The 22,082-nt window shown below is 39.0% G+C and overlaps 1 protein-coding gene across 5 annotated transcripts; it reads right to left on the bottom strand.

Annotated features, from left to right (window-relative positions):
- Nucleotides 1-955: 955 nt before the first annotated feature.
- Nucleotides 956-22,064, bottom strand: LOC140209466 (protein FAM227B-like). 5 transcript variants are annotated; one of them, XM_072277714.1, is made up of 4 exons: nucleotides 21,976-22,054; nucleotides 21,705-21,748; nucleotides 16,677-16,730; nucleotides 956-4,977 (listed from the first exon to the last, which is right to left on the bottom strand). In XM_072277714.1, exons 2-4 carry the CDS (start codon nucleotides 21,711-21,713, stop codon nucleotides 4,717-4,719), a joined length of 324 nt encoding a protein of 107 aa, XP_072133815.1. In that variant the 5' UTR covers nucleotides 21,714-21,748; nucleotides 21,976-22,054; the 3' UTR covers nucleotides 956-4,716. The 5 variants fall into 5 exon arrangements, 4 of the variants coding, with proteins under 4 accessions (XP_072133815.1, XP_072133812.1, XP_072133813.1 ...); XM_072277713.1 differs by having other exon boundaries at nucleotides 957-4,980; nucleotides 21,976-22,051; XM_072277711.1 differs by lacking the exons at nucleotides 21,705-21,748; nucleotides 21,976-22,054 and adding an exon at nucleotides 20,754-20,834 and having other exon boundaries at nucleotides 956-4,980.
- Between the last annotated feature and the right edge of the window lie 18 nt (nucleotides 22,065-22,082).

Genomic DNA, 22,082 nt, shown 5'->3' with positions numbered 1-22,082 from the left:
TTCCATGTGATTTTCTCTGGTCCCACTAGAAATTATTCAAATTGCCTGTCATTGATGACCTGTTTGACTTGCGGACCAACAAAAATGCTTTCCTTAATATTGGCATCAGATATTCTGGGAAGCATCTGTCTCAAATATCAAAATTCTTCACAGAAATTTTTGTGCCTGGTGATAAAAAATTCCATCCTTACAGTCCTGAACCCAATAATTATTACTAAAACCTGTCCTGCCATGCAGCAGCCGTGCCACCTAAGCATGCCTGAACAAGATAGGAAACTTTCCAGCTTACATTGTAGGCAACATGTTAATTGACTTGAATCATGAATTGAAATAATAAACATAAGTGGTTTCAAAAAATGGTGTGTGATAGGGAAATTTCATGGTGATTTTCATGATCATTAGCTCAAAATTCATAAGATACACCTAAAGGTATTCAGGAAGCAAAATCTTTGTTGTCCAGTGTAATGCAAGTTGCTGCAAGAATGTTAACCTTGTCTGGTGGAAGGACAGTCAATGTGGGAGCAGCGTAGCAAGAACTAAGCCTCAAGCCTCAGGCTCGCCTGCTGCTGCAGACCAGGCGAGGGACGTGGAAAAGCTGCACTGCGGTTGAGCTTGGCTGGGGCCTGGCCTTGTCCATCGGTGCTGCCCTCCTGTGTTTGAGCGGTGGAATAACAGGCTGGATTCCGTGCCTCTGTACACTGCCAAGAAACTGTACCATCGATTGATGGACAATGTTGCTCAGGATCTTGGACTATATATGTTCTTATTCTCCTGACTGAATATGCTTCTTTGCTTGTTATTTGAGTTGTGTTACTTGCTATTTTTTAAATATTTACTTGTTATTTTGAATGTTTTGCATCTTGGCCCAAAGGAACACACTCTCATTCAGCTCTATCTATGTATGGTTTAAATGATAATTAAACTTGATTTAATTAATTATTATTCAACCATCTGCATACCTATGAATACAGCTAAATGAAACAGGACCAAGGGGCAGAAGACAGAATCAACAGTCATACATAACACAAGGCACATATAAGATGGCAGTAAAATATACACACCAAAAATATGGTCCCCATGTCCCTGAATCCATGAGTGTTGCAGCAGTCTGCAATCTAACACAATACAGCTTTTCTGCCAAGCAAACCCTGGGGGTGGGGTGGGGTGGGGGACAGTACTGACTTCATCATGAATACTGAGCCGCACAGCCTCGTTCACTCCAAAGAGGTCATGTATAGGCCTGATCTCACCATACCAGTTATGGATGAAGAATCCACAACTGTGCCCCTTCAGCATTAATTAACCCTGATACAATTTAATATAGACAGTTTTGTTTAATGTTATTTTCAGTTATAATTTTTGTTTCTTCTAGCCTTAGTATTGTAGAAACCTGTTTCAGTAGTGTCAGATAGGAGCCAGAATTTCATGCATGACATAGGAAGTTTTTATCTACGTGCATGAAAAATGAGTGCAAAGTACAGATGTTTAGAATTTAAGCATTTCACATAAATGCCAAATATAGGGGAATAATAAAAATTATAAAGGTAAACTTTAATAGGGAATACCTATGCTTTAACTTCTATTTCAAAGAACGGCTAGATTTATCTCAGCATGAATACACCTTTTTCCTAAAGTCCATACACAATCTCTACTTTTGTTAACAACCAATTTAATTACAACATTCCATTTTCTTCCTGCTATCTTTCATTGTATGTATGCATTTCAGATCCATACACATTTCTCTCTTGAACCTGTTGTAGTCATCTACTATATCCAGTGTGTTCTCCTCTACAGTGGTTATACCTGACATAGGAGACTGCTTCGATAAGCACCTTTGCTCTGTCTGCCACAAAAGGCAGGACTTCCTGGTGGCCATCCATTTCAAATTAATGTCCCATCCCAACATGATGGTTCACAGCCTCCTCTACTGCCACGATGAGGCCACACTGTTTGGAGAGCAACAAATCAAATTCTATTTGGGTAGTCTCCAATCAAATGGTATGAACATCAATTTTACTGATGTCTGGGAATTTTCCTCATTCCTCATTCTGATTCCCTTCTCACACTTTCTCTTCTCTATTCAGGACATTTACAGCAGCAGGTGCATAAAAAGGGCCTGGAGGATCACCAGGGACTCCAGCTACCCCAATCACCAGCTGTTTTAGCTGCTTCTGTCTGACAAACAGTACTGCAGCATTAAGGCCAGGACCAACAGGCTCCAGGACAGCTTCTTTTGCCAGGATATCAGATTTATCAATACACATTGATCTGATTGCATATCTGACTGTACATACATGTTACAAAACAATTATGTATACAATCTTAGTGATGGGGCAATATCTTCCCCCATCTCCCTTGCTTATTGCTTGTATATTGTGACTGAGACGCAACATAAAAATTTTACTCCCTCGTGTTGTGAGTTGGAAGTAAGAAATAAATTTTAATTTTCCTCACCTGCCCATCAACTCCCTAACATACACCACCACCAACCCCCAGCACTTCCCTTTCTTTCATGGCCCACTGTCCTCTTCTGTCAAAAACCATCTGCAGCCCTTTACCTCTTCCACCTGTCACCTCCTCACAGCTTCTTGCCTCCTCTCCCCTACTTACCCACCTTAACCCTTAAGTGGTATCACCTATCACCTGCCAGCTTGTGCTTCTTCCCCTCCCCACAGGTAAGAAAGGAAGAGACTCTTCCCTTTCCTTTTCAGTCCTGATGAAGTGCCTTGGTCTGGTTGTTGACTGTATATTCCTGTCCATAGACACAGCCTGACCTGCTGAGTTCTTCAGTATTTTGTGACTGTTGCTCAAGATTTTTAGCAGAATCTCTTCTGTTAATATTGGAATTCCTTCTTTTTCCCCCCTCAATAACCATATACTCCTCACCCAAGTGACAACATGCTGTCTTCTAATTCCATTAAATATGTCCACAGCCTTCAAAACAGTTGATAATATTATCATGCAACACCATCTTCCTCCATTGTTTTTCCCTATTTATCTTAAGTTTCCCCTCCATTCACAATATCACCCTTGAATATCACCTCTGGAGTTCTTGAAAGATCCATTGCTGCTATCACTGTTATGTCATGCTAACTGATTTGGACCTGCTGCAACATGCGCATTTGCCAGCTCTGTAACTTTACCTGCTTCAATGCCATCTTTGCTGCAAAAACTCATTTTCCATATGAAACCCTCTTTTACTGGGTGTCTCTATAGATGTGGCTCATTAGCTGCTCGCTAACAGTCACTGGACTCAGGTGAGAAAACTACCCTCTCTGGCTCTGTATGTCTGGGTTGATATGACTTGGGTCCCATCAAACCCGGGAGGTTAGGATGTCTCACCCACCTGAACCCCAGTCTGTGCGAACACTGTGTAAATACTGCCCCCAAGCAATTAGCCATTGGCAAGAAATAACAGCTCGTACACTGCATACAATTATAACGAAAGTATATTTACATATGTCAGCTTTATCGAACAATTAGTAGGAAAAAGAAAAAAAGTAAAAAGGGCCTATTAGTTAACCCAGTCCAAATGTGCACACAAGTTGAAGCTCATCTTGAAGTTCTCTTTAACTCACACGCTGGACCCTTGGTGTGCGTGAAAGTACACACCACCTTCCGAATGTTGTTCGAACAAATGGGCTGCCCCACTAGAGTACAAGTCCTTCCTCCTTGAAGACATTCATCTGCACAAAGCAGCTTGTGAAACAGGGACGTCATCTTTAGCCATCTTCCCTCCTGTCTTTTCTCAGCTCCCGCCAAAAAGACCTTGATCCCAACCAATGTCCATCACAAAAACTTCTCCGCCCAGCATTCTCTAGAACCTTCTCCCAATTCCATCATCCTGATTGGCTGACACAACATTCCTAAATTGAACAACAAAGCCCCTTATCTTAGGTCAAACCCAAACAGGGCAAAAGCAAAACAGACTGCTCTTGCAGAACTGCTAAAATGAAATACTTACGGCATAGCAGTAAAAATCTTAACCAGGGCATTACCTATAAAGATCAACATATCCACCTAAACAAATCTTGTTCATTTTTTACTTCCTTGACTATCTAAAGTGTAACATCTCATGTGAAGTATTAAGAATTCTCATTCTGTTGTTTAGAATCATCTGTAGTCTTGCTGTCTTCTTTCCTAACAACTGTGTACATTGATGAAACTTCTCTATCTTTCAGCACTGCCATAAGTCCTGCTTCATTGTATTTCTACAGTTTTCTCTTGCTAAATGCTAAAATATCACCCTATTCTGTCAGCCTATTCTTCTGACCAATGGTCCTAAGAATCCTTTGTTTTGCCCCACGAAGTGAATATGCTTTTTAGCAACCTAGGCCCTACTCTCTGGAATTGCTACTCCAAAGCCCTTAATTATTCCTTGAGACTTTACTCCTAAAACCCATAATAAAACTGATGGTTTGGTTTCATTCCCATTGACCTTTTGAAACTCTGTCCCTCTTTTATCAGAATCAGAATTTGGTTTCACTGATATTTGTTGTGAAATATGTTGTTTTTGTGGCAGCAGTACAGTACAAGACATAAAAATCACTGTTACAGAAAATAAAGAGTAAATAGTTGAAGAGAGGAATAGTGAAGCTCATGTGTCCTTCAGGAATCTTGGATGTTCTGTGAATCATGTTGGGATGTTTACTCATTAAAGGATAGAATATAAATATATTGTGTTTGTTATAACTGCAATATTATAAAAGTAACAAACTAATTACTCTCTGGTAAATAGAAAGAGTGAGTTTTGGCGTTGGCCTTGGATTTCCTCGGTTCATCTGGCAGGATTTTTGATGCATATTTTTCTAAGCGCAATGCAAACTCATCGATTCTTTGCCCCATGTTAATGAGAAGCTCCATCTGTAAAGGTGCATGTTCATGAACATATTGTGACACTGATTCATACGAAGTAAATGCTTCAGGTTGAATATTCATATTAAACTCATCTTCATCAGGAAGCAACAGTGGCCAATCCTTCTGAAACATATAAAAGACAGTATATTTAAATACAGTATATTTATATTTTATATAAAAGTTCACGTTAAATTAGAAAGGAACATGACTTAATTTTTAGAAGATATCTTACCAATAATTAAAAAAGTTATGATTATAATTTGTGTGTTTTTTTTTTCTTTTGCATGGGACATGACAGTAACAACATCAACTTTCCAATTATCACCCTCAGTCTTAATCTTTTTCTTAATTAATCCCTCCATCTCAAGAATGAAATACATCTATGTTTTTATTGTGGACTGGTAAGGCAGGCAGGTATGTAGTTTGTGAAGAAGTCTGCCCCTTCTCCAGTTTTCACAAGGCCTCTGTGTCCCCGAAACATAAACTCAAAGAAAGAGATAACAGATTAGCTTTGTTATATTTACAATCGAAACATACAGTGAAATGCATCATTTTGAATCAAGAACCAACATAGTCTGAGGATTGTAATGGAAGCAGCCTTCAAGCATCGTCATGTTTCTCATGCCAACATAATATGCTCACAACTTACTAATCCTTACGTCTTTGGAATGTGGGGGGAAGCTGGAGCACTCAGAGGAAACCCATGCGGTCATGTGGAGAACGCACAACCTCCTTACAGACAGTGCGGGAATCTAAGGTTCTCAGTAGTATCCCAAATGTTGCTCCTTCACTTTGTCCAGTAAATAGCCAGGATTCCCAGGGGAGCAAAGAGAAGATATGAGATGGATTAATAAAAATCCCAAGAGGTTGTACTAAGAGTAAAAAGGTGGCTTGGGGGAGAATAGATCCCATTAAATATCTTGATCCATAGAGATAAGTGGGATTTTTAATGAATATTTTCTCTTTGGAGATATGAAGAGATGAACTCTCCAAATGCATCCTCGGACTTTGTGGGAGGTTAGAGAGGAAATTGCAGAGGCCCTTGTAGAGATACAGTATTTGCTTCATTATTAGCCACTGGTGAAGTTCCTGAAGATTCAGAAGTGGCTAATGCTGCCTGCTGTTTAAGAAGATTAGCTAGCCCAAGCCAAGAAATTACAGGCTGGTCACTCTGACTTCCACAGTGAGAAAGTTACTGGAGGGAACTCTGAGGGACAGAATCTACCAGCATCTGGATAGACAGTGCAATTAGGGGGAGTCAACATGGCTTTGTACATGGGAAGCCGTTCTTGACAAACCTTTTAGTTGTTCGAAGAGATTACCAAGAAAGTTAGATGAGGATAAGGAAATAGATGCTGTCTATTTGGATTTTACTAAAGCCTTCAACAAGATCCCTGATGATCTGTGAGGTTAGATCCCATGGAATCCAGGAAAATTTAGTTAAGTGGATTCAAAATTGGCTAGGAGGTAGGAAGCAGAGGCTGGTGGTTGAAGGTTGAAGGTTGTTTTTCAGAAAGGAGGCAGGTGAATAGTGGCATGCTGCAGTGGTCAGTGGTGGGGCCCTTGTTTTATTTTGTGGGGCCTTTGTTTTGTGTTGGTCTTCACGGTGGAGGACACATCTAACATGCTAAAGAGAGATGTTATGGATGCGATGGGAGGTAATGATCTCAATACAATAGCTATCACCAAAGAGGTAGTGCTGGGCAAACTTGTGGGCCTGAAGATAGATAAGTTCCCTGGTCTTGATGGAATGCATCCGGGGTACTGAAAGAAATGGCAGAAGTTATAGGAGAGGCATTGGTGATGATTTAACCAAAACTCTCTGGACTCTGGGCAGCTCCTGGCAGATTGCAAGTCAGTAAATGTCACACCACTGTTCCAAAAAGTATGTAGGCAAAAGGCAGGTAACTATAGGCCAGTTAGTTTAACATCTGTAGTTGGGAAAATGCTTGAAGCTTTCATTAAAGAAGAAATAGTAAGGCATCTGGAAAGAAATGGATCCATCAGGCAGACACAGCATGGATTCAGCAAAGGCAGGTCTTGTTTGACAAACTTACTGGAGTTATTTGAGGATATAATGAGTGCAGTGGATAATGGGGAACAGATGGACGTTATTTACTTGGATTGCCAAAAGGCCTTCGATAAGGTGCCACATAAAAGACTTATCCTTAAGATAAGGCTGCATAGAGTTGGGGGTGATGTATTTGCATGGACAGAGGATTGGTTAACTAATATAAAGCAGAGAGTTGGGATACATGGGTGTTTCTCTGATCGGCAATCAGTGGTGAGCGGTGTGTCGCAGGGTCAGTGCTGGGCCTGCAACTGATCATGGTATACATTGACAATATAGAAGAGGGGGCCGAGTGTAGTGTATCTAAATTTGCTGATGAAACTAAATTGAGTGGAAAAGCAAATTCTGCAGAAGATACGGAGAGTCCGTAGAAAGATATACATAGGTTAAGTAAGTGGGCAAGGGTCTGCCAGATGGAGTACAATGTTGGTAGATGCGAGGTCATCCACCTTGTAAGGAAAAGTAAAAGAGCAGATTAATATTTAAATGGTAAAAAAAAATTGCAGCATGCTACTGTGCAAGGGAACTTGGGAGTGCTTATGCATGAATCATAAAAGGTTGGTTTGCAGGTGCAGCAGGCTACCAAAACGGCAAATGGAATGTTGGCCTTCATTGCTAGAGGGATTGAATTTACGAGCAGGGAGGTTATGCTGCAAATGTACAGGGTACTGGTGAGGCTGCACCTAGAGTACTGCGTGCAGGTCTGGTCTCCTTAGTTGAGGAAGGGTGGCCTTTGGGGGCGGTGCAGAAAAGGCTCACCAGGTTAATTCCAGAAATGAACGGGTTAGGCTATGAGGAGAGATTGAGTTGCCTGGGACTGTACTTGCTGGAATTCAGACGAATGAGAGGAGATCTTATAGAAACATATGAAATTATGAAAGGGATAGATAAGATAGAGGCAGGAAAGTTGTTTAAATAATAATCTGCTCTTTCATTTTTCCTTCCAAAGTGGATGACCCCGCACTGGTAGGTGAGACTAGAACTAGGGAACATAGCTTCAAGATTTGGGGGAGTAGATTTAGGATGGAGATGAGGAGGAACTACTTTTCCCAGAGAGGGTTGGATCTGTGGAATTCTCTATCCAATGAATCAGTGGAGGCTACCTCAGTAAATATATTTAAGACAAGGTTGGATAGATTTTTGCATAGTAGGGGAATTGAGGGTTATGGGGAAAAAGCAGGTAGGTGGAGATGAGTCCATGGCCATATCTGCCATGATCTTATTGAATGGTGGAGCAGGCTTGACGGGCCAGATGGACTACAACTGCTCCTATTTCTTATGTTTTTGTTATTCATTACTTATATGAATGATTTGGATGCCAATGCACAAAGCTTGATCACTAAGTTTGCAAATGACACAAAATTAGGAGATGTTGTTGACAGTGAAGAAGGTTATTGTATTTTAAAAAGGAATCTTAGCCAGGGAAGTTAGCTGAATAGTGGCAAATGGATTTCAATATGGATGAGTGTGAGGTGATGCATTTTGTAAAGACAATCCTGCATAGCTCTTACACTATGTATGGTAGAGCACAGTGCAATGTAATGGAACAGAGGGAGCTGAAGAGTACAAGTGAATAGTTTGATAGTAGCATCCCAGGTAGACGGTGGTGGAAAATGTGTTTAGTATGCTGGGCATCAGTTAGGGCACTAAATGTAGGAGTTGGGACATTATGCAGCAGTTGCATAAGTCATTGGTATTGCTGCATTTGGAGTATTGTGTATAGGTTTGGTCACCCCGCCATAGGAAAGCTGTGGTTATACTGAAAAGAGTGCAAAAAAGATTTACAAAAAGATGTTGCCAGGACTAGGGAGTCTGTGTTATAGGGGGAGATTGGCCAGGCCATGTCTTTATTCCTTAGAAAGAGGAGAATGAGGGATGAACTTATAGAAACTTTAAAATGATAAGAGGCATAGATAAAATGGATGGTAGTAGGCTGGCAAGTCCAAAAATAGGGTCAAAGATTTAAAAGGATCCTGAGGGGCAAATTTTTCATGCAGAGGGTACTGCGTATATGGAACGGGCTGTCAGAAGTAGTTGAGGCATTGAGTGTTCTGCTCTTCCTCCCATCCCTCCATTACAATGTTTGTCTATCAAGTTACCTCCTGAGGCAAGGTCTCACCCAATTATATTGCATATGCATTTGTTCTGGAATAAGCTAGCCGGGTTATTTAAATTTAATCCATATTTGAATTTAGCCTTGTGTATCTGGATGAATCCGAAGTTGTGTATTGACGAGTCCCCTTTCTTTTGGAGGGAATGGCAATGGAAAGCACAATTAAATTGGGAGACCTTTATAATGGTGATAGTTTAAGATCTTTTAATCAATAAATCCAACAGTATGATATTTCTAGGTCACAATTTTGGAGATATTTCAACTGCTTCATTTGCTACATACAACTTTTGGTTCTACACAGCAACCCCCATAAGTTGCTACGATATTGTCTACTGTACTGGCTGCATATGGTAAAGGTCACAAAGCCTCAACTTATTATTCAGCTTTAACACAAATCTCCGGGGACAAAATTCTGTTGGGACTTAAAAGAGCATGGGAAAAAGACCTGAGTGTGACTTTTGAGACAAAAGAGTGGGACAAAATTTGCAAAAATGTCAAAAACATGTCAAGAGTCCTGAGGGTGTGCCTTATTCGGTTTAAGATCCTACACCATTACTATTGGACTCCAGCAAGGTTACATAGATTAGGGTTGAAAAACACCCCTGAATGCTGGCTCTGTGAGGTGGATAAAGGGGACTTAGTACATGCGCTCTGGTTCTCTCCTAGAATTCAAGAATTTCAGATTATGATACACAAGTATACTGGTGAAGTTTCAGGTATTCAACTCCCTTTCTGCCCTAGACTTTTTGTCTTGGGAGACACACTTGGGTTATTTGGGGATAAACACTAACAAAATTGGATCCAGACAATTATAACAGTAGGGAGACAAATTATACTTAGAGGTTGGAGGAACTTGGGGGGGTGGGGGAGACATCATTTCAGGAGTGGGTCACAGAAATAGCCAAAGTGGCAGCTTTTGAATGTATGTCTTACAAACAGTTTGATAGATTGGACATTTATACGCAAAAATGGGGCAAATACTTAGGTATCCTGGGGGGATGGGGGGTAGTGGTGAAGCATATTGCTGAATGGCAGCCTTTTCTGTTATTAGAGTTCTAAATAGACACACATGGTTATTATAATGAGATTTATTTCTGTCATGTTTGTTTTTATTTTATGGATAATTTTATGTTTTGTAAGCTATGATTTATATAATTCCAACACTGACTCAAGGGTTCGGGGTTAAAAAAATTACTAGAAATAAAATTTGAAAAAAAAAGTAGTTGAGGCAGTTACAATAGTATCATTTAATAAGAACTTGGATAAGTACATGGAAGGGTGAGACTTAATGAGATGTAGGTCAAATACAGGAAATTAAGACTAGCTGGGTAGGCACTGTGGTTGGAATGGTCCTGCATCTGTGCTTTGTTTCTCTCTGACTCTGAGTTAGTAGAGATATTGCATTTCATCTAATAGGTCTCCTTGAATCTTTTCCTCTATCTGGTAAATCTCCTCTCCCATTGGCAGGGGTCAGAACAAAGTGTCTGCTTCATATATCTAATCAAATCCTGATAGGGCACAGGAGTAAATGTCAGGGACCTTACGAGTGTTGATAAACGGTGGGGTGCAAATCTATAGCTTGCCAAAAGTACTGGCACAGACAGATAGGACAGTGAATAAGGCATTTGGTATGTTTGAACAAAGTATGCTGGAAGAATTTTGTAGGTCAAGCAGCTCTTGTAGAGGCAGAAAGTGTATGTCAATGTTTCAGGCTGAGACCCTGAAGTGGGAACAAAGGGGAAAGGGAAAGACTTCCATATATAGCAGAATAGCAGAACACTGGGTGGGGCGGGAGAGAGAACAGAGGCTAGTAAGTTGTAGGTGGAACCAGGTAAGGGAGTGGGTGAGAGATGGGATGTGGGAGGAATCAAGATATTAAGAGAAAGAAAGAAGCCTAGCTAGACAGGTGAGTACATGTGGGAGAAGAACACTGGTGTGTGGGTTATGGGTTACCTGATATTGGAATATTCAATTTTCATGCAATTGGGTTGGATTTGGTATGCTTGCCTTCATAAGCAAAGGAATCGGGATGTCATTTTGCAGAAGTACAAAACATTGGTTAGCATACACTTGGGGTACCACGTACATTTTTGGTCACTATTTTACAGGAAAGATGTGGTACCAATTGAGAGAGGAAACAAGATGGCACTGGTGAAACATGGTGACGCTTTGCAGGCAGCTTACAAATCTTCTAAATATACTTCTCCTAAACTAGTCTCATTGCAATCCGCAGCCTGTGATTCCCCTTTAAGTGGTATACTTTCGAACCATCTTAATGAACTAGCGATTGTACGAACTTCTGAAGCTCTTGGTGGATTTAAATCTCAGGAATTCAAGTATGGCATTTTTAAGTGGACAAAGGTACATCACCATGGCCAGAAGAGGGGAGAACTCCAAGTCTGCAGGAGCAATACCTCTCTCTCTCTTTCTCCCTCATGTGAGAGAGTGACTGCCTGAGATGTCGAAGTGTTGGGATGGACTGTAGATTTTGATGGACTCCAGATTATGGTCTCTTTGGGGGCTTTGCTATTGCTTGTATGGTGGGTGATGTGGGGGGGGCAGTGGTTGATGCTTTTGCTGCTGCTTGTGTGGGAGAGGGGGCTTTGGGGATTTAACATTTTCTGTCATTCACTTCTTGCTTCTTTTCTGTTTCATAGACGTCTGCGAAGAGTAAGAATTTCAGGTTGTATATTGTATACATTCTTTGATATTAAATTGAACCATTGAACCAGACTAAAATGTGAAGGTGTAAAAGTTCCTCTACTGAGCATCTTGACAGCAAATGTTCAGTCACTGGCAGACAAGATTTAGTACCAAAGGGCAAGATCACTGGATCAGAAGGAAATTGAGACATTGCTACATTTTCTGCTTTACAGAGTCATGGTTTGCTCTGGACAAGTTGGATATGTGGGTAAGAACCAAGGGCTACTTGATCCACTGGATGGGCCAGACTGCTAAATCAAAGAGGGTAAAAGGTGGGGGGCCTGTGCTTCATAATAAATTCTTTGTGGTGGTCAGATGAGGCAGTCTTATCTCACTCTTGTTCTTCTGATCTGGAACATCTAATGACTAAGTGCTGACCATTCTATTTACCAAGAGAGTTCTCCTACATGATCCTGACTGCAATTTATATACCACCAAAAGTCAATGTTAAGCAAGCAAGCAATCAAGTTATTGAGTACCGCAATCAACAAATAAGAAACGGCCTACTCACACACCTTTAAATCATTGTTGGGGGCTTCAATCATGCTTGCCTGAAGAAATCCCTGCTCAATTATCAATATATCACATACAGCACAAGGAGTCCCAACACACTCCAACCCCTGTTCTGTTATACTGTGATTAGGAATGCCTACCATTCCATTCCCAGACTGCATTTCAGGATATCTGACCATCTGGCTGTCCTCCTTGTACCACATACAGGCAGAGGCTAAAGAATAAGACTCCAGAGATAAAGACAATAAAGAAGTGGTGGGCGCAGGAGGCAGAAGAGCAGCTATGAGATTGCTTCAAGTTGGTGGACTGGGCCACGTTCAAGCACTCATCAAAAGATCTGAACAAATATGTTGTGCAAAAACAATAAAAAAACAATTGTAGATGAGTGTGTACCCACAAAATCATTCAGTTTTTCCCAACCAGAAGCCCTGGATGAACCAAGAGATCTGTAAGCTGACCTCAAGACATCTGCACTGAGGTCTAGACAATCACCCATTTCCTTGTGGATTGTGGATTTACAAATAAGATCAGGTAAAGAATGCATGGGTCCTTGTCAAGGTCCACACCGAGCAGCTGTGAAACAGAAAACACTCTGATCTATGGACTGTTCCCAAAGAGCACAGTAAGACAAACATCAAGTGTGCTAAAATTCATCAACTTAGTGAAAGTTGCATTTTGATCTGTATGAATCTTGCTTGTCTTCTACTTTATCAAGACTTGTAAGGGAATGCTGTTGACTTGCACATTCAATCTGCAGGAGTATGTGCTTAGGGATGAGCTGAAGCTCGCAAGCAACTCAAGGCTTTACCGGGAAGGACTGCAAAGGTCCTGCCATCACTTGAAATTGAGGGGTTCTGCCCTGTGTAAAAGTCTGCCAAACACTTGACGTCTGTATCATCCAAGGAATCACCAAGTCGCATTGGTGCTTGGTAAACAGAATGTGCTATGCCACAAATATATAGAACTGATTACACCTTGAATGATAGACTGATGTACTTCAAAATATTTTTATGAATAAAGTTTACTTTTGTAATAATAAGTCTTTTGGTTGTCAAGTGAAAGGTCTATCCTCCCCTCATTGCTGCCGTGTTGTAATACTGATAAGGGGGCCACCAAATTCTAGTAATGCCTATAAGCAATCTCATTGGTCAAGACTAATCGCATATGTAATTATATCATTTGTGTTAATCTGCAGCATAATCAATGAATGCATTTAACTGATTACAGTAAAACTCTATTAATTTGCACATTTGGGTCTTTGGCGATGCAGGAATGGCAGATTTTCCAGTATATTGGATACTCCAATTAATGCATCAACGTAGTTTTGGATGTTACACAGAAACATAATAATGTTTGATGGGAGTATAGGGAATCCCTCCCCTCTCGCCCCTGTGAGTTTAAAGGGTGTCTGGAGAATGGCGCCCCCAGTGCATTTAAGGAGAGCACCTTAGGAAGAACTATGTCAGCCAGACGCTGAGCCATCAGGATTTCTGAAAATTTGGATATTGGGTTATCATATATCCAATTTGTTGTAGATTGTAAATAACACTTATAACAGTTTGGTTAATGAATACAGGTAAAGGGTGCGGTGCCTTAAGTATCACCATTTTTCTTTCAGCATAATGGCAGCAATCTTTCTCGCTCCCCTCTTGTCTTTTAAGGTACATGGAGCTTAGAAAAATAGATTGCTATGCACTAGAGAAAATCTAGACAGCTTCTAGAGTAGCTTACATGGTCGGCACAACAGTGTGGTTGGGCCAAAGGGCTTGTAATGTGCTGTAGAGTTTCGACGTTGACTGTAGCACTGTCAGTTCTGACTTTTGTAGGGAACACTACAATATCTCCCAGGAAGTAAAAGCAGCTTTGAGACCACCAGCCACACAATCTGGCCATGCACTCTGTTCCTGGGCCTGGATTTTGTATATCCGCCAATTATATAACAGTAAACAACTACACTGGAATATATTGAATGGAAGTGGGTTGTGGGTCAGACACAACAAACTTTGGTAAATTAAGATGCAACTCTGATGTGAGATTGAACATGAGCTTCTCAGTTAACTGTTTGATTTATAAACATCATTGTACATGTTCATAATTTAGTCTCCAACCTTCAAGTCCAAAGGCAAAACCATTGGATTCACTAGCTTTGTGATGAAACAATAACTTTATTGCCTTCTGCTTTATGTCTCCATAATGAGTTCCAGATCACAAGAAGTCCAGAGGGCAATGTAGCAGAGGAAAGTTGAATTTAAGTTGAACTGACAGCATTTGTCTATACTATTTCACTACAATCGCTCATTAAAATTACCCAGATTTTAAACATATAACACAATTTTTAAAAAAATCAACTTAACCTAGTAAATGAAAATATGTAGAAAAAAACAAAGCTACTTTCCTGGAAATCTCAGATGGAATTTAGCTATAATCTTTAATTTTGCAATAATCAGAGACATCCAAGATAATTTTCATCTACAACATCACAGTCTTTCCCTTCAAACCCCTCTAAACAAACCATTCAATTCCACACAACATTTTTTTCAATTCCTAGGGTCCAAATGAAGGCATACTGAATTGTTATAAGATGTGGGTGATTTTTAAAGCATATATACATCTGAAAAGTTGTTGTTTTGATCAAGTATAAGAATTCTGAAAACAATTTAAAATGACTAGGATATTGTAACAGCACCTTATGCTCATATTAATAACTGAAAATGCATTATTTAACACCACATGTACCTAATAATAACAGAAAGTAAAATAATAGATGGGCTATTTACAATAAAAACTGACTGAAATACTTTGTATATTTCTACTAAACCAAATTACACACTCTGTCAATGATTCAAAAAAGCAAATAAAAATAGAATTCAGTGAAATTCATACTTGGCCGCCAAACTAGCTCATTAAAGTAAATTATAACATGAAAAATATAACTTTGAGCAATGCAGGGTTAATAATGACTTTTTAATACTTAATAGCTAGGAGCTGCTGGATTTACTTTATTTTCAGTGAGCAAATTAACTTTGCAATTCAGTATTGTTGGAAACCACTTTTTTAAAAAATAATACTTTTTATAAGATTTGTAATTTTTAAGAAACTCATGTATTTTTCACACTCACTGTCAGAAAGCAGTACAGCAACTTAACTAACAGTTAATCACCTTTCTCGTTTCTCATTGGCTAAGTATTAGTACATTACCCATGTGATGCAATTGTTTTAATTGTGTAGCCTATTCACTAATCACTATTTAAGGAATTTTCTTCATCTTGTCTATAAAAGTGATAAGATTTTTGAGAAGTGCCATCTTTATTCCTTTGTCTTTCTTCTTTTGTGTTACAACCCTTCACATTAATTCCCCTCTCAGCATCGTTTCTCAACTCTTTATTTAGTTTGCTTAGTATTTGTATGTTTGTTTGTACTCTAAAATAAACTGAAATTTTGGAATTAAGACTGTCCACCACTCTTGACTCCCACAAGAATTCAAAGGATCAGAAATTAAACAAAGATCTAATAGTACGTTATTGCAAACGCAAGACCAAAACCACCTTTGCTTATTAACCAATACACAATGATACACACTGGTTTGACAACCTACTTTTATAAAGCTAATAATGCATAAGTGAGAATTTAGTTAAGGAGAAGGAAGTTTTCAGTATTAGCCATTTGGAACCAATGAAATAGGAAAATATCAGTTCACTGTCAGCATGCTAGAAATCCAGAAACCTTAAACTAAAAAGCATAAATTTAAGCTCAACTAAAATACTTCACAATTACGGCTTTGATCAACAAACAAAATGAAGTTACAAGCACAGCAGCATGATAAATCCTCTTGGAAAAAGGTATGTAACATTCTTCTTGGGCAATAAACCTACTTGTAAGAAAAAGCCTGACAGTTGACAGAAAGAGAAAGAAGGGTCTGGGATTAGCAAAGTTTTAATTGCAACTGGCAAAGATAAATCTCAAGTGGCATATTTAAAAAAAATCAGAACCAGAAATGTATTTCAAATGGAATTAAGGAAATTCATGGTCTGTAAACAAAATGCAGACAAAGGTACATGTGCAAAGGAGGCTGTTTACGATGTTTTACTGTGCGGCAAAGATGTGGCAGAGGGTTCAATAATGTACAAAATAATCAGCAATATACATTAAAGAGAGATCAAGGCTATAGACAGTAGTCCTTCAGGTAAATCGTAGCTGATCATGGCCAACATAAATGCAAGATAAGTTTATAGGGTCAAAAATGTTGTTACTGCAAATGATAATTGAGCACCTGAACAAGAAAATAGTTAGAAAACCCTGGAAGTTAAACAGGAATATATTTGGAATGCTTGGCTATGATGTGCACCAGTAACACATGTACAATTGACTAAATTTGACTATGCTGAAATTTCTCAGTTCTGGAATAACAGCATCACTTACCAAACCTTGAAATTGCAAAAATTCATCATACGTTTTGGGCAGACTTCCCATTTTCTGTAAATATTTAAGATGAGGAATTATTAAAAATTTGAGCTATTAAAGCAATTATTGAGCTATTAAAGCAGGAAGAAGATTTCATATTATAGCAAATAAGAATTTCTTGCCTTTTAATTAAATTATAAATAAAAATGACATTAATTTAAAATGGATTTCAATACTACAGTACATTTAGTATACAGTTTTCTTTTTAGATGAGTGTAAATACTTCACTTTTGAAATTGTGTTTGCATCAGATATGACTGAATGAAATTCCATAATCAATTCATCATGGATACTATACACAAATAATAAGAACGTAAGAAGCAGCAGTAAGAACAGAGCAATCTACCCCTCGTACTTCTTTTATCATTCATTAGATCCGTGTCTAATGTGTTACTTCAGCATGACTTTCCTGCATCAATACCGTATTCTTTGATTTCCTTAGTATCTATAAATCTATCAACCTCAGTCTTTAATCTCTGTTTTCAATATACAGTTCCGTGCAAAATTCTTAGATTGTGTGTGTGTGTGTGTGTGTGTGTGTGTGTGTGTGTATATATATATAAAATTATGTACATATGTATGTGTGTATTATACATCCCTGTACATCTATATCTATATATCTATCTAAGGAGCCTAAGACTTTTGCACAGTACTGTAGTAATTTTATGTATTTCACTTTACTGCCGCCACACAAAAATAGAAATTTCATGACTTGCATCAGTGAAGATAAACCTGATTCTGTTATGGGTCTCTATTGTGGATTGAGAGTGGGAAGGGGGCAAGAAGGGAATCATGGTTGGGAAAAGGGGAAGGGAGAGAGAAGGGAGTGGGAAGTACCAAAGGGACATTCAACAAAACAACTGTTTGGAATCAAAAGACGTTACTGGGTGTCACAGAGCTGCATGTGTCCAAATGTGCCATCGCCCATCCCTGGCACTCCTCTGCTACTGGTTCCACATCCCTCCTGTAGCACTCCACCTTCATCATAACCAACATCCTTTGCTCCTGCAGGATTTATAAACTCACTCTCTGCTCCACGATGACAAATACAGTACTGTGCAAAAGTCTTGGGGACCCTAGCTATATATAAATATATACAATACCAATAAAAAGTTTAACACTTTAAAATCATGAGAGGCAAAAGTAGGGTGAATGCATAGACTTTACCCAGTCTAAAAATTAGACGGCAAGGTGAGACAAAAAGGATTTAAAAGGACCTGAGAGGCAATGTCTTCAGGCAGAGGATGGTGCATATATGGAATGAACTGCTGGAAAAAGAAGTTGAGGCAGGTAGGTACAATAACAACATCTAAAAGACATAATATGATACATAATCCACATATGCATATTATAAAAATATAAATATTCACCCCCTTGGATGTTTTCTGGTTTTATTGTTTTACAACACTGAATCACAGTAGATGTAATTTGGCTTTTATGACACTGATTAACAGAAAAGACTTTTTCATGTCAAATTGAAAACAAATTTCTACAAATTGGTCTCAATTTATTAGAATTATTAAACACAAAATAATTGATCGTACAATTACTCACTCCCTTCAAGTCAGTATTTAATAGATGCACCTTTGGTAGCAATTACAGTCTTGAGTCTGTGTGGATAGGTCTCTAACAGCTTTGCACATCTGGACACTGCAATTTTTCTGCAATCTTCTATACAAGACTGCTCAAGCTCTGTCAGATTACATGGGGATCATGAGTGAACAGCTTTTTCAAGTTCAGCCACACATTCTCAATTATATTGAGGTCTGGACTCTGACCGAGCCACTCCAGGACATTAACTTTGTTGTTTTTAAGCCATTCCTGTTCAGCTTTGGCTTTATGCTTGGGGTCATTGTCTTGCTGGAAAACAAATCTCCCAAGTTGTAGTTCTCTTGCAGACTGCATCAGGTTTTCCTCCAGGATTTCCCTGTATTTGGCTGCATTCATTTTACCCTATACCTTCACAAGTCTTTCAGGTCCTGCTGCAGTGAAGCATCCCCACAACATCATGCAACCACTACCATTCTTCCTCATTAGGATGAGCGGTGCTTGGCTTACACCAAACATAGCATTTAGTCTGATGGCTAAAAAAACACAATTTTGGTTTCAGGAGACCATAGAACCTTCTTCCAGCAGACTTCAGAGACTCCAATATGCCTTTTAGCAAAGGCATGCTCTAGGCAGATTACATCTGTGTTGTATTCTTTCTTTTTCTTGATTGACATAGCAGTACACCAAGGGATATACAATGACTTGGAAATGTTCTTGTATCCGTTTCCTGACTCGTGCTTTTCAATAGCATTTTCGCTGAGTTGCTTGGCACATTCTTTTGTCTTCATGGTGTAGTTTTTGGCAGAATACTGACTCACCAGCAGTTGGACCTTCTAGCTACAAGTGTATTTTTATTACAATCTTTGGAAACACCTTCACTGCGCACAAGTGTTGAAAAACAAATTTCCATTTTAACAAATTATGTGACTTTAAAACCAATTGACTACACTGGTGATGATTTGCAGTGTGATATTAAAGTGCAATCAATTATTTTGTGATTTATATATGTAATTAACAGATCACTTTGTTGAAATCTGCTTTCACTTTGACACAAAAGAGTCTTTTTCTGTTTAACAGTGTCAAAAATGCCAAATTAAACAAATTAAATCCATTCAGATTCAATATTGTAAAATAATAAAGCATAAAAACTTCAAAGGGGAGGTGAATATTTTTTATAGGCTGTGTGTGTGTGTCTGTAAGTATATATATATATATATATATATATATATATCTATCAGAGATTGATTCCCCACAACTCTCTTGGGAAGTGAGTTTATACTATTCATTACCTCTCTGTATGAAGACATTTCTTTGTATTAATATTCTACATGGCTGACTTCTTTTTGAGACTGCAACTCCTGATTTCAAACATTCCAGTCAGGAGAAAAATTCTCCCTACATCTGCCTTATTATATCCCATGAGAATTTTGTATTGTTCAATGAAATCTTTTCAGTGCAGATCCTTCCATCCTAGGAATCAGTCTGTGAATTTTCACTGCACTCTTCTAATGCAGTCACATCCTTCCTTGATTGGTGGCAGGGTGGAGATTCATCTCTACCAAAGGAGGTGTAAGATGCTCCTTCCCTCTGATAGCCTGCAGGTCACCTTTGGGCAAGGTGCAGCATCTGCTTATCCCCCCAATCAGAATCACATGAAGCCATGGAGGCAGGTGGTGGATGGTCATATGAGCAGCTGGTGCATATAACAAGTCCAGGTTATGCAACCATTGACAACAGGTAGACAGTCTCTGAAGAGTATTGATATTGGCTGAGGTCACCTGTTTGTAAAGACACCGCCCAGAAGAAGGCAATGGCAAACCACTTCTGTAGAAAAACTTGCCAAGAACAATCATAGTCAAAGGTGAAGAAATAAGATATCGAGGTAGAGCTAGGGAGCTTAAATAAATGAACCTTATGGAAGCAGTGATCATAATATGATAGAATTCATCATGTAGTTTGTGAAGGAGAAGTTAAAATCAGATGTGTCAGTAAAGGGTATTACAGAGACATGAAAGGGGAGATGGCCAACATTGATTGGAAGGGGATGGCAGAACAGCAATGGCTGAAGTTTCTGAGAGCAATTCAGAAGGTACAGAAAAGATGCATCCTAAAGAGGACACAGCTTCAGATTAGTGGGACATCCATTTTGAACAGAAATGAGGAAAAATTTCTTTAGCTAAAGGGTGGTGAATCTGTGGAATTCATCACCACAGACAGCTGTTCAGGGCAGGTCATTTAAAGGTGGAGGTTGATAGGATTTAGATTTATTAGGATGTCAAAGGTTACATGGAGAAAACAGGAGAATGCAGTTGAGAGGGATAATAAATCAGCCATGATAGAATGGCAGCTGACAATGGGCTGAATGGCCTGATTCTACTTGTATGTCTTATGGTCAGATGAGTGTGTGTGGAAAGAGAAACAGTTAGCATTTCAGTTGGAAGTGATAACTTTTTTTACCCCCCCCCCCCACAGATGCTGCCTCACCTGCAGAGTGTTCCCAGTAGTTTCTGAATTTATTGGATGTATTACATTGAAGTCAGATCTGTGTGGAACGAACATTACATTTCCCTTTCCTTAAAAAGAAATATTTTTAAATCTCATTCACTATAACCATATTTCCATTATCTTTCCTAATAATACCTTGGCAATAGGATGTAACGGGGGACAGTATAAGAATTTATGACTATCCAAGGCTTGGGGAATCTTTGCTGCATAGCTAAACAGATCAGAATTATTTTCCAGAAACCAGGGGTGGCACAGTGGCACAACACAGGGTTTAATTCCCACCACTGCTTGTAATTAGTTAGTACATTCTTCCCCTGATTGCGTAGGTTTCCTACAGGAGCACTAGTTTCCTCCCACAGTCCAAAGGCATACCAGTTGTTAGGTTAATTGGTCATTGTAAATTGTCTTCTGTTTAGGCAAAGATTAAATCAGGGGTTTGGCAGTGTGGCTCAAAAGGCCAATTCCATGCTAAAAATGCAAGTAGTAATGGATCCTAACTAAGGAAATAACTAATTTAAATTAAGGAACAAATTAAGAATTGCTGAAAAATTGATGGGGCCAATGCTTGTATATGCAAACACAACTCTTTAATTTGACCTGTTTATCCCTAATAGGTCAAAACATTAATTAAAATAACATTTATAAAAACCTGAACGACAATAATGCGCTATACACTATGCTCATTCGTTACATGGCCTTAGCTCATAATATCTGCTAGGGAAACAATCCCAATGGCCTCCTATAATGCTGTCAATCAGAAACATTAAACTAGTTTCTCTCCCGGCAGGCACTATCTGACCTGAGCATTTTCTGCATTCTGTTTTAATTCAGGTTGTATCTCTTTTTTTTGAGGGGGGGGGGTAATAGGAAGCTTTTTATTAGCAATAAATGTCCGCTATGCAGAATAAAAAAAAGGGGGAAATGACTCACCAATACCATTTGTACGTGGATGTGTGGGTTAGCGATGCACCAACCTGATAAATGATGCAAAGTTTTATCAAGTTAGTTTGACTTTGAGTGCACACCTGTTGCCATGATCACGGGTATGAATTTAGTCACACTTAATAGAGGCTGGAATTTTAGAATCTCTTGACTGAAGCATTTTAATGGACAGAAAATCCCCACTTTCGCTAATCTAATAGTAAAACGAATAAATAAAACAAGCACTGCCTCTAAACTCTTCTCAGGAATCTTTCCTTACCTAGATTATTGTGTGTTGATGATAATATATCTTGATTCTGCAGTGAGATTGCACGAACTGCTCAACTGCACGGTTGTTGATATGTAGCCCTAACAACAAGGCACTTC

The sequence above is a fragment of the Mobula birostris genome, chromosome 14, assembly GCF_030028105.1.
Source record: "Mobula birostris isolate sMobBir1 chromosome 14, sMobBir1.hap1, whole genome shotgun sequence".
NCBI classification, from domain to species: domain Eukaryota; kingdom Metazoa; phylum Chordata; class Chondrichthyes; order Myliobatiformes; family Myliobatidae; genus Mobula; species Mobula birostris.
The sequence above is the reverse complement of the archived record's forward strand: the minus strand, read 5'-3'. Positions and strand labels throughout refer to the sequence as shown.